Source organism: Hemitrygon akajei, chromosome 21, assembly GCF_048418815.1.
Source record: "Hemitrygon akajei chromosome 21, sHemAka1.3, whole genome shotgun sequence".
NCBI classification, from domain to species: Eukaryota; Metazoa; Chordata; class Chondrichthyes; order Myliobatiformes; family Dasyatidae; genus Hemitrygon; species Hemitrygon akajei.
In genome coordinates this window covers 20,426,258-20,438,736 of record NC_133144.1, presented here as the reverse complement: position 1 = coordinate 20,438,736, position 12,479 = coordinate 20,426,258, and the positions used below count along the sequence as shown (strand labels likewise).

At 38.8% G+C, this 12,479-nt stretch overlaps 1 protein-coding gene across 4 annotated transcripts in view; it reads left to right on the top strand.

Annotated features, from left to right (window-relative positions):
- sv2 (synaptic vesicle glycoprotein 2) overlaps positions 1-12,479 on the top strand; it is a 100,715-nt gene that overhangs the window by 21,978 nt on the left and 66,258 nt on the right. For all 4 annotated transcript variants that reach the window (XM_073024965.1, XM_073024962.1, XM_073024963.1 and 1 more), the window contains 2 exons: positions 1,047-1,139; positions 11,021-11,182. In XM_073024965.1, coding sequence (XP_072881066.1) covers positions 1,047-1,139; positions 11,021-11,182 — 255 coding nt within the window. The remainder of the gene's footprint in view (positions 1-1,046; positions 1,140-11,020; positions 11,183-12,479) is intronic.

The window sequence follows — 12,479 nt, the reverse complement described above, 5'->3', positions numbered from 1 at the left end:
CACTATCCTTTATGTGACAGTGGGCCTGGCTTTAATTCCATGATTATATTTGTAAACTTGGCCATCTGTAGCTTATCAAATTATTTATTATTGAGATGCAATGCGGAGTAGGCTGTTCCGGCCTTTTGAGCCACGTCACCCACCAATGCCACAATTTAATCCTAGCCCAACCCTGGGATATGGGGAAAACCTACCTACTAATTTAAAGGTTTAAAAAGTCTTGAGTGCCCTTTAATCTCTACTCAGTGATATCAAACTTCCCTAATTTGACCAAAACACTATGTTGCAAGCATTGAACAGATTTGGTTTAAAATTCGAACTGGTTTCTTTGTGTATTTATTAAAAATAACATGAAAACAATTATTTATCATACTGAAGTATGCATTTATTTGTCTCATTCATAAAAGCCCCAAATGGGGGCTCTGTTGAGGTGACTGACTGTATTATGAAGTAGCTTCTGAAAGGAGTGTTTTGATGCAGGTGTGTCACTTAGAGGAAATTTAGGCATGACTGTCCCAAAAGCCCAAGGACAAAGCTGTCTTAAAATTAAACGCACCTGGATTATTACATAAATACATGAAGTTATTGTAGCACCTTCCAAACTTTGGGTTGAACTATTTAGGTCATTCTGAGGTAGCATTTTCATTTCTGATTTTAATTTGGGTTTACTTGCCTATAGTGTCTAGCTGGGAGTATTTGGTAAGACTGGATTTTCTAGTTACCTGTAAATGGGTATAAATGCTCCTGATAACAGTCCATCTCTCTCAGTTTCTGCGTTGCTCCTGTATGCTTATTGCATTTGATTACGGCAATAATTCGGTAGACTTCAGCTAGAATTTTTATCTTTGTAGAGATCTGTTGCTTCATCTGGTACCGTGAGCTCTGGAATCTCTTCCCAAATTTCTGCTTTCTTTCCTCCCTTATATTATTTCCGACAACCTCTGAACCTTATCCTTGCATTTCCTTCTGTTTATCTATTGTTGTCTAGTTCCATGTATTTTTGAGTAAAGCCTTTTGTACTGATCTACCTCGAAATTCTTTTACAGGTACAATATTTGAACAGCAGGGATCTGAAATGTCTGTTCTACAGGAGAATGATGAGATTGCGCTGACCTACGAAGAAGCAGTGAAAGAAACTGGTAAGAATGTGAAACATTCACTCCCCCTTGCATATTGTGCCTCATTTGCTGAGTGTTTATTTCCTACAATTCTGTGTTTTAGTGACAGTTTGAAACAAACAGTTTTGCTTCTAATGTAATTTTTATTTTTCTCATTCATTGCTACAGCATCATCTTCGAATTAAGTTGTAAAGCAGTGTGTGAGGAAACTTCAGCACTAGTTTTTAGTGGGTCAGCTGCGGTTCTAGGTCAGAGTGCCCACACCATATACGTATCCAATCTCATTCCTTAAGATATCACTGAATGCTGTCTTGAACTAAACTAAGTCTTAATGTAGTGTTTGATTTTCCTGAATCCCCATCTTGAGCACTAGGACTACTGATTTGTTTCTTAAACAGTAACAGTTTGTTTACCTTTAGATATAATAGCTACAAGATTCTCAGACAGTACAGAACAGCAATGGATCACAAGACAAAGGAACAGATGCCAGCCATTCGGCCCATTGAGTCTGTTCCATCACTCCACCATGAGCTAAACTATTCTCCCATCTAGTTCCAATTTCCGGCTTTTCCCCCATATCCCTTGATACCCACAAGATCAGAAGACAAAGGAGCAAAAGTAAGCCATTCTGTTTCTGGTTGGATTGATCAGCCTCCTTTTATATAATAAAACATTCACAAAGTACTTGAGGTTGTCACGAATTGTCATGCTTTTCAAGTTGAATCAGTCCTATAAGTTGTAAGGTAGCCAATGTAACCCTATTATTTAAAAAAGGAAAGAGAAAATTCTCAGAATTGTGTACACGTTAGCCTGAGAAAATGCTAGTGTCTATCTTTAAAGATGTAATAGCAGAACACCTGGGAAACCAATATAGCAAAATAGCAAATTTCTACACATGTCGTGGAGAGCATTCTGACTGGATGCATCACCGTTTGGGAGGGTAGATCGGAAAAATCTGTAGAGGGCTGCAAGCTCAACCAGCTCCATCACCAGCACTAGCCTTCCCAGCAAAGTCTATGCCTCAAAAAGGTGGCAGCCGTGGTTAAGGACCCCCAGCACCCAGGACATGCTGACTTATTACTACCATCAGAGGGGGAGGTACAGGAGCCTGAAGACACATACTCAACTCTACCAGATTTCTGAACTGACAATGACCAACCCAAGGACACTACCTCACTGTATTTGGTCTCTTTTCGCACTACTTATGTATTTTTTTAAAAATTGTTATTACACTTCTTAGTTTTTTTTAATGTATTGTACTGCTGCTGCAAAACAACAAATTGCTCGGTATACGTCAGTGATGTTAAAACTGATTCCGATTCTGAAAAATAACAAGCTGCTGGAGGGTCTCGGACGGGTCAGGTCGCATCTATGAAGGGAAATGGACAGTCGAAGGTTCAGGTCGAGACCCTTCATCTGGACAACTTGGAATACATTGAGAGAATCAGTCGGAGAGGATGGATTCATAAAAAGAAGATCATGCTTGACAAATTTACTGGAGTTTTGAGAAGGGAACTAATAAATGAGAGCAAACCATTGGATGTACTGGCACAAATGGATGTAGCGTACCTGGACACTCAGGGGGCTTTTGAAAAGGTCCCATAGAGAAAAAACACTATCCGTCTTAGCTCATCAGATAGGGGTAATGTGCTAAAATGTAGAAGTATAGAAAACTGGTTGGCAGACAGGAACAGTATAGGAATAAATTCGACCTTTTCTGAGTGAGAGGCAACGAACAAAGGGATATGCCAGGGTTTAGTACTTGGACAATAACTATTCAAAGCTATGGCATGCTCAAAAATCTTGTTAGCACACAGCATGTAGTGCCACCCCTCAACTCTTTAAACAGTGCTCATAATTAAACCTCACCCACTATCTTTACTGCCAATGAAATAGGGAATGACTTTTTTTTACAACCCAAGAGCAGTGGGATGTTTTCACAGAAACCATCTCACACCGGCTTGGTGCCAGCTAGATTGCTGTGACATTTGATAATAATGTCTTGAAATCCTTACCGATCTGGTGCACCTATCAGTATTTGGTCAGTAAACGGTTACAGTAACGATATTATTTAGAAATTGTGTTCTTTTTAAATAGTCTTTTTAAAAGATTAATATTAATAATTGTTGAATAGGTTTTCTAAAATTTTTCATTCATCTCAATCTGTCTCAGTTACACTTTTATTAATAGTAGAACAAGGAATACACAGAAATAAGCAACAGAGCTCATTTATTTTTCCTTAAAGTCTGTAATTATTGTTACTAATTTATTTATTTAAAGATGCAGCATGCAACAGGCCTTCTGGCCCAGTGAGCCACCTATTTAGTATCAATGAAAGACAGCGCCCAACAGGGTAAACAACCAATAATCAAAAGCTAACACACTGTGCAAATACAAAGGAAAAAAAGCAATAAGTATCGAAAACATGAGATAAGGAGCGTGTGTGCATTGAAAGTGAGTGCTCTATGTTATCTATATTTATGGAATTTGGTACTTTTTCTGGATATAAACTTAATTTACATAAAAGTGAATTATTTACTATTAATAATTATTCTGATTATTATGATCAAATACCTTTTAATATTGCCAAAAACCATTTTACTTACCTTGCTATCAAAATTACAAAAAATTTTGAAGACCGATATAGGTATAATTTCTTCCCTTTAGTTGAATATACTCAACAGGCGCTTTCTAAATGGTCACCTATGTCGATGTCATTGATAGGTCGAATAAATGCTATGAAAATGGTTATTCTACTGAAATTTTTATATATATTTCAAGCAGTTCCCTCTTTTGTTCCAAAAACATTTTTTGATAAAATAGATTTTTTGATTTTATCTTATGTTTGGAATAATAAAAGCTCTAGAGTGAATAAACTTTTATTGCAAAAATTTTAAAAAATGGAGGACTGGCTTTACCAAACTTTAGATTTTATTATTGGGCAATTAATATTCGATACATTACTTTTTGGATTTATGATATAGATGATCAAGATTGCCCTTCATGATTACAGTTGGAGGAAAATTCAGTAATGGGGTTTTCATTAGCTTCTTTATTAGGAGCTCCTCTTCCGTTTTCGCTCTCCGGAATAGGTAGACAAGCTCTTAACCCTATTGTTAAACATAGTTTAAAAATCTGGTTTCAATTTCGTAGATTTTTTGAATTAAATGATTTTTTACTTTCTAGTAATATTTATTCTAATTTCTTTTTTAAACCATCAACTTTGGATAAGGCTTTCTTAACATGGAAAATTAAGGGAATAAAAACTTTTTTAGATTTGTTTTTACAAGACTGCTTAATGGCTTTTTCACAGTTAATGGATACATGTGATATCTCTAATACACATTTTCTCAGGTATTTACAGGTTAGGAATTTCTTATGTGATTTTTTTTTAACCGAATTATCCCCTCGGCCTGCTCTTCAAATTTGGCTTATGTTATTTTTCAGTTTAAACCTTTTCAAAAACGATTAATAGCTATCATTTATAAACAGTTAATGAATGCTCACATGTCGCCTAATGATAGGGTTCAACGTACCTGGGAAGTAGAACTTCAACATTCACTTTCAGATAATCAATGGAGTAAAATTAATTATTTAGTCAATAATTCATCTATCTGCGCACACCATATCTTAATTCAGTTTAAGATAGTACACAGGGCCCATATGTCCAAAGATAAATTGGCGCATATTTTTCCAAATATAAGCCCTATTTGTGACAGATGTAATGCAGAAATGGCTACTCTAACTCATATGTTTTGGTCATGTATAAGTTTAAATTATTTTTGGAGGGATGTGTTTGGAATATTATCTAAAGTTATAGATATGGATGTTCAATCTAATTCACTTACAGCAATTTTTGGGGTTATTCCAGAGGAAGCAAGCAAAGTGTCTGCTTCCGCCCAACATGTGATAGCTTTTTCAACTTTACTGGCTAGGAGAGTTATTTTGCTACATTGGAAAGAATCTAATCTGCCTACTGTTTTCTTTTGGCTCTCCTCCATTATGTCATGTCTAAGCTTGGAGAAAATTAGAAGCCGGACATTTGATACATCCTTTAATTTTGAACAAGTCTGGCGACCTTTTATTCAATATTTTCACATGATTTAATTTATTTTTATTTATTTTCTTTGGGGAAAATCCTTATCTATGAAGGTTTGGAGATGACTGGAAGGATGTGTTTTTTTTTCTCTCTCTGTTTTTTCTAATTTTATCCTCAGTTGTACTGCCCAATCTTTCTTTTTCTTTCCTTTTTTTCTCTTTCTTTTGTTTTTGTTTTTTTGTTCCAGTTTAGTTAGTGGGGTTTTTCCTTATCAATAAAATTTCCAATCTTTTTTATGATTGTTATGAGGAGTTGTAGTTTTTTTGACCATTGTATATATAACAGCATAATATTTTATTTGATTTTGATATTATATACTTTTTGTTTTTACTGTTGCTGTTTATATGTCTCTTATATTATCTACTTGTTAAACTCCTCTTCTAATTTGTATATTCTTTATTTGGAAATCAATAAAAAAGATTTAAAAAAAAAGAAAGTGAGTGCATAGATTACAGGAACAGCTCAGCGATGGGGCAAGTGAACTTTTCCCATTGGTTCAAGAGCCTGATGGTTGAGGGGTAACAGCTGTTCCTGAAGCTGTTGATGTGAACCCTGAGGCTTCTATACCTTCGAAATGGCAGCAGCAAAAATAGAACATGACCTGGGTGGTAGGGGTCCGTGATACTGAATGCTGCTTTCCTGCGACAATACTCCATGTAGGTGTACTCAATGGAGGGAAGGGCTTAACCCAATATGGACTGGGCCATATTCACTACACTTTGTAAGATTTTTCTCTTCACCACACATCTATAGAAGTTTGTCAAAGTATTAGGTGTCATGATGCTTCTTCACAAACTTCTAAGGAAGTAGAGGTGCTGCCATGCTTTCTACATAATTGCTCAGGACAGGTCCTCTGAAATGTTCTGGGCAACCAAGGAATTTAAAGTTGCTGATCCCCCAGAGGACTGGCTCATGGACCTCTGGTTTCCTCCTCCTGAAGTCAATAATCAGCTTCTTGGTCCTGTTGACGTTGAGTGAGGGGTTGTTGTTGTGGCACCACTCAGCCAGATTCCGTCTCCCTCATATATGCTGATTCAGAAACCCATGCACTTTGCGGAAAGGACGTACAAATTTCTTCTAGGCGGCTTTGGAATTGAGCTCCGAACTGTAATAGCATTGTGCTAGCCGCTGTGCTACTGTGGTGCCCCAAAGATTAACTCATTAATCAGTGATAATCTCTGCTCAAAATTACCACAGCAAGTGAGAATTTTTTTTTCTAGAAGATTACTTTTGACCACATGCACTCAAAACAGTTTGCCACCCTTAATTTATATGATGGAATTAAATATAATATCTTCATACTTATGATTGACTCAGTGGCGGGTGAGTTTGTGAGCTGGAGGAGAATGCAGAGAGCCTCCAGTGTGAATTGGACAAATTGAGAGAGTGGGCAGTGTAATGTGGATTAATGTGAGGTCAACCACTTTGGCAAAAACAGGAGGGCAGATTATTACTCAAATGGTGAAAGATTGGGAAAGGGAGACCCTCAGCTCACTGTGGCTGTCCTTAACCACCATGTTCTGACTGTTATATGGAAGCTGTATATGGGAAATATAAAAGGCTTTATTTGTGCATAGGCCTTCATTGGAGAGAGGGAGAGTCCAGAGACTATCACTCTCCTGACATGATACTTTATAGTTTTTCAGCTCAAAAATAACAATCAATGATTAATTACAGTTTCAGTTACTATAATCATTTTCTTAATGTTTTGAATGTAGGGAAATTTACAGAATTACGTATTCACAATGGTAGCACATCCCAACTAGCACAACCTCTTTGAATATTCAGTACAGGTGTATGTTCCAAATACCTCCGTGCACAAGCTCTAGACATGCAAAATATACCCCTTGGGTTGTGGTGTTGAAGGGTGGCTCCATGAATATACAACTAACCAGAAAGTAAAATGACAAAACAGATCTGTCCTGAACTGTGCATTAAATAACAGGGTTACACCTCTAAGCATGTTCACCTGTTGTCTACCCCACATAGTTTTAATGGGACAGAATCAGGATATCCCACACTCAAATGATTAGTTTCTCTAGCCCCAGAGTGTCATTGGAAGTTAAATTGTGTACGGATTTTCTCTCCTGAAGACTGGTTCTTACTTTAGTTAATGCTATCCATAATGTCATCATTTCAGAATGATCCCTAACATACCAATCTCTTAGAGTGCCAAGAGAGCGCGATGCTAGGTCAGAGTTTGGAGTTAAATTCCAGTGTCCTCTAAGAAAATTTGTATGTTTATCCTCTGTGCACGCGAGTCCGGGTGCTCAGGTTTCCTCCCACAGTCCAAAGACGTAACGGTTAATAGGTTAATTGGTCATTATAAATTGTCCTGTGATTAGGCTAGGGTTGACTTGGTGGGTTGCTGGGCAGCTTGGCAGCTGAAAGGATCTGATCCATGTTGTATCTCTGAATAAATTACCGTAGATTCCGGACTACAGAGCGCACCTGATTAAAAGCCGCTGGCTCTAATTTTAGAAATAAAATCAATTTTTTACTTGTAAAGGCCGCACCGGATTTTCGGCCGCAGGTGTCCCACGTTGTAATATGAGATATTTACACAGAAAGATATTACACGTGAGGATTTTTTAACTTTTAATTAAATCCATATGGTAACAAAAACAAATACATATTGCAAATGCTTTTTTTCGAACCGTGCCCATAACGCGGCTACTTTTAAATATACGTTGCGTATACTTCTTTACTGAACAACATTCCAATATCTCCTAACGACTGGTAAAAAATATATATACTGCAGCCTACCAGGAAAAGTTATTGATCGCCTTTAACTTAAAAGCAGCGTTTTCGCTCCGCCGTCCCGTTTATCGCAAACGGCATTTAAAAGCAGCGTTCGCTCAGATCCAAAGCCGCTCGCGTAATGCGCTCCCCCCCTCCTTTCCGTTTATCGCAAACTGGCATTTTTCCCACAAGACGCGGCGAAACCGGGTGTGACATCATAGCATCCCGCGATGTAGTACAGAAAACAAATATAGTTAAAACTCTTCTAACTTTAACTAGAAAATGAATTACTAAGCGAAAATATTATAAACTAAATAACTGCCATAAAGGCAGCACAATGCTTTTCTTCGAGTGTTTTCCATGTTGATGAGGGTGAGTACAAATGACTGATTTACAATAATTTAATTGTGAAAGTGCGCTTGATTTATCGTACAATTTCATTGGACCTCTGTGAACTACTCATCAATTTTATTGGTCTACTGTTATGAGGCAAAATGTTTATGAGGCGGCATGAAAAAAATCATGTATTAGCCGCTCCGTTTTAAAGGCCGCAAAGTTCAAAGCTGTTCAAAATGTGGGAAAAAAGTAGCGGCTTAAAATCCGGAATCTACGGTAAATGAAAGTAAGTAGGAGACATGAGACTTCAGAGTTTGGAATCTGGAGCAACAAACTCAGTGATCCAGCAGAATTTTTGGGAGTGGGGGAAAGGAAATGTCAATATTTTGAGTTAAAACCCTGCATCAGGTCTCGTGAAAGTAGACATTTCAATGCAACAAGTATTTTGTTGGTCTTTGTAAAGGGAGGAATTGAATACAGGAGCAGGATATCTTGCTGCCATTTTGAAACCACATCTTGAATATTGTGCGTAAGTTTGGTTTCCTTATCACAAGAAATTTGTTCTCACCTTGGAAGGTGCTTAGTGAAGGTTCACCAGGGATGGTGGGATTGACCTATGAAGTGATGTCTGAAATGACTGGGCTTGTATTTGCTAGAGTTTAGAAAAGTGAGGAGAGGCTGCCCTGAAACTTTAAAATTTAGACCAGATACTGATAGACTTTAGACTCTAGATACTAGGAAGGGAGGACGGTTGGGGCCCAGAACCAGGGATCACAGCCTAAAGCAATGAATTAAGCCATGTAGTACTGAGATGAAGAGAAATTGCTTCACCCAAAGAATGATGAAGCTATGGAATCTCCTACAGAGGGCACTTGAGGCCAAATCTTTAAATATATTTCAGAAGGGGTAAATGACAAAAGAGATCGAAGGTATGATGAGAAAATGGGAAGGGGGTATTGAATTTGATTGTTCAGCCATAATTGCCCCTAAAGTCTATGGAAACCTTGGTTAAAGTGCCATGTTTTTAAAGAATATATTAAAAGTGCACAGAGACCTAAGCAGGTGAAATTGGAATTCCAGAACATGGGTGTTCGGCAACTGAAGGTTCTCATCATTTTCAGTATGTGCCGTGTCATATGACATGGATGATCATGGTTTTCCCTGTCTTTTGACACTCTTCATGCTATTCTTATTCCTTTCTCTATCCATGACCGTAATTGTTCTTGGCAAATTTTTCTATAGAAGTGGTTTGCCATTGTCGCATTCTGGGCAGTGCCTTTACGAGACAGGTGACCCCCAACCATTATCAATACCCTTCAGAGATTGTCTGCCTGGCGTCAGTGGTTGTAGAACCAGGACTTGTGATATCCACCATCTGCTCCGATGGTTTCTGGTGACACTGATGGGGTGGGGCTAAGCAGGTGCTACCCCTTGCCCAAGGGTGACCTGCAAGCTAGTGGAAGGAAGGGTCGCTGTACAACTCCTTTGGTTAAGATAGATCTCCACCCACCTTTCAACTGAAGGTACAATAAGCAAACTTACAATAATTTACAATAAAGGTACAATAATTTTATAAAACCAGGATACTTGTGGCCAGATCTGGAGGACAGCATGTATCTTAGAGGGGTGGAGGAGGGTGAAGAAATTTGTCATCTGTTAATTATGGTCTTGCTCATTCCACCATTAAATATTTTAGACTACTACTTCATCACTGCCTTTATCATAAAAAATCTTATTCATATGCTCAAATTCTTCTTCTATTTCATTCCCCCACTCCCAGCTTGTTCTGAAATTACCTACTCCTATCTTGCAACTTCGTGACATCTGTGCATTCCTCTAACTCTGGTCTCCTGTTAGTTCCCACTGCCATTGTTTCATCTGCCTTGGCCCCAAGCTCTGGAATTCTTACCCACACCTGCATCCTTTAAGACACTTCCAAAGGATGACCTCATTTACTGATCTTAATATTGGATTCATCTTAATATTTTCCTCCTTTTGTCTATGCTGGTTTAGTTTACTCTCCTTTCAGTAGCGCAGGGCTTTTTAAAAGCTGATCTTATAAATGCAGATTGTTACAAAGCTCTGCTGCAGGGGAGTACATCAGTCAATGAAGTAAAACCCTGGTCAACATTTTGAGACTAGGAAGTCTTTACTACAATGAATTATGAGAGCAAAAAAGAACAAACTGCTGGAGGAGTGACCCAGAGAATGCTGGAGGAACTCAGCAGGGCAGGCGTGGTCTATGGAGGGAAATGGGCAGATGAAATTTTGGGTCAAGACTGTCCAGATGAAGAATCTTGACTTGAAACATCGATTATCCATTTCCTTCCATAGATGTTGTCTGTCCCGCTGAGTTCCTCCAGTCCTTTTATGCGTTACTCCAGATTCCAGTATCTAAGGTCTTCTGTGTCTCCAACTGCAGGAGCAATTCAGTGGGTCAGGCAGCATCTGTGGACGCAAAGGAATAGTCAACGTTTCAACTCAAGGCCCAGCAGCTGGATTTTGGTGTAGGGTCTTGATCAGAAGTATCAAATACCCCTTTGTCTCCACAGATGCTGCCTGACCCGTTGAGTTCGTCCAGGTGTTTTTGCTCCATTCTATAGCATCTGCAATCTCTTGGCTCCAATAAATCACAAGAGTTGAGCTGACTGAGGCATTGAATATTCTTTTCCTGTGTTCCGTGCATTAATTCTGTTGGAGAATTTATTTAAAATTTGTTTTTCAGGTTTCGGAATGTTTCACATGTTGCTGTTAATCATCTGTGGTTGGGCAAATGCCAGTGATGCCGTTGAAATTCTGTGCGTGTCCTTCTTGCTTCCTACTGCCCGGTGTGATCTTCACCTCAACACAGCAGATATGGGCTGGCTTACCGCAAGCATCTTCCTGGGTAATTTTTAACACGTTTGCCTATTGTGCTTAATTTGATACCAACTCCAGGTCTATGCCAAGCTGATAATCAGCAGTGGGAGGGGAAATACTCACCTGTCTCACTTATACCCTCAGTGTATCAGGAGGTGCTTTACAGTCAATGAAATACTTTTTAAATTGCAATGTAAGAAATACAACAATACATTTCTGCATATCGTCATAGAACACTACAGCACCGAAACAGGCCCTTCAGTCCATGTACTCTATGCCAAACTATTTCCATTGCCCTGCACCTGGACCAAAGGCCTCCATATCCTCCCATTCACGTACTTGTCCATACTTCCCTTAAATGTTGAAATCAAACTTGTATCCATCACTTTTGCTGCAGCTCATTCCACACTCTCAGCACCCTCTGAGTGAAGATGTTCCTCTAAAACATTTTACCTTTCAACCTTAACTCATGACCTCTAGTTCTAGTCTCCCCCAACCTCAGTGGAAAAAGCCTGCTTGTGTTTACCCTATCTATGCCGCTCATGATTTTGTATAACTCTTATCAAATGTTCCCTTATTCTTCTATGCTCTAGGGAATAAAATCCTAACGTATTCAACCTTTCCCTATAACTCAGGTCTTCAAGTCCCTGCCAAATCCTTGTAACTTTCTCTATAACATTGATATCTTTTCTGTAGGTAGATGACCGAACTGCAGACAATACTGCAAATTAGGCCTCACTGACATCTTGTACAACATCAACACGACATCCCAGCTCTTGTACTCAGTATTCTGATTTACGAAGGCCGATGTGCCAGAAGCTCTGTTTACAACCTGCGACACTACCTTCAAGGAATGTGTATTTCCTGATCCCTCTGTTCTGCCGCAGTCCTCAGTGTCTTGATGAGTTTCAAAGAGCACAGGAACCAGGGCCCTGGTGAAGTTTGGGGATCATAGAAAGCGTCACCAATGACATAGTGCCCAATTATCAGGATTTCCAAATACTGTAGTTGGATAGCAAATTATTGCAATGTTACTAAATATGCTAAAGATAAGGTTATATTACTGATCCCGGGCTTCCAATCAGAGAAGCAGACTGCCATAAAACCTTTTCACTTCCTTCACTAAGCCAATTTAGGATCCAACTTAGATCCTACTCTTTTGGACCAGTCACCCATGTGGGGCCAGTTGCTCTGCCCTTGCCAATACACTTATTATCTCGTTAACAATTTTTGCTTTGGTCCACAAGACATAGGAGCAGAGTTAGTCCATTTGGAGAGTCAGGTCTGCTCTGCCATTCAATCATGGCTGATTTACTTTGCCTCTC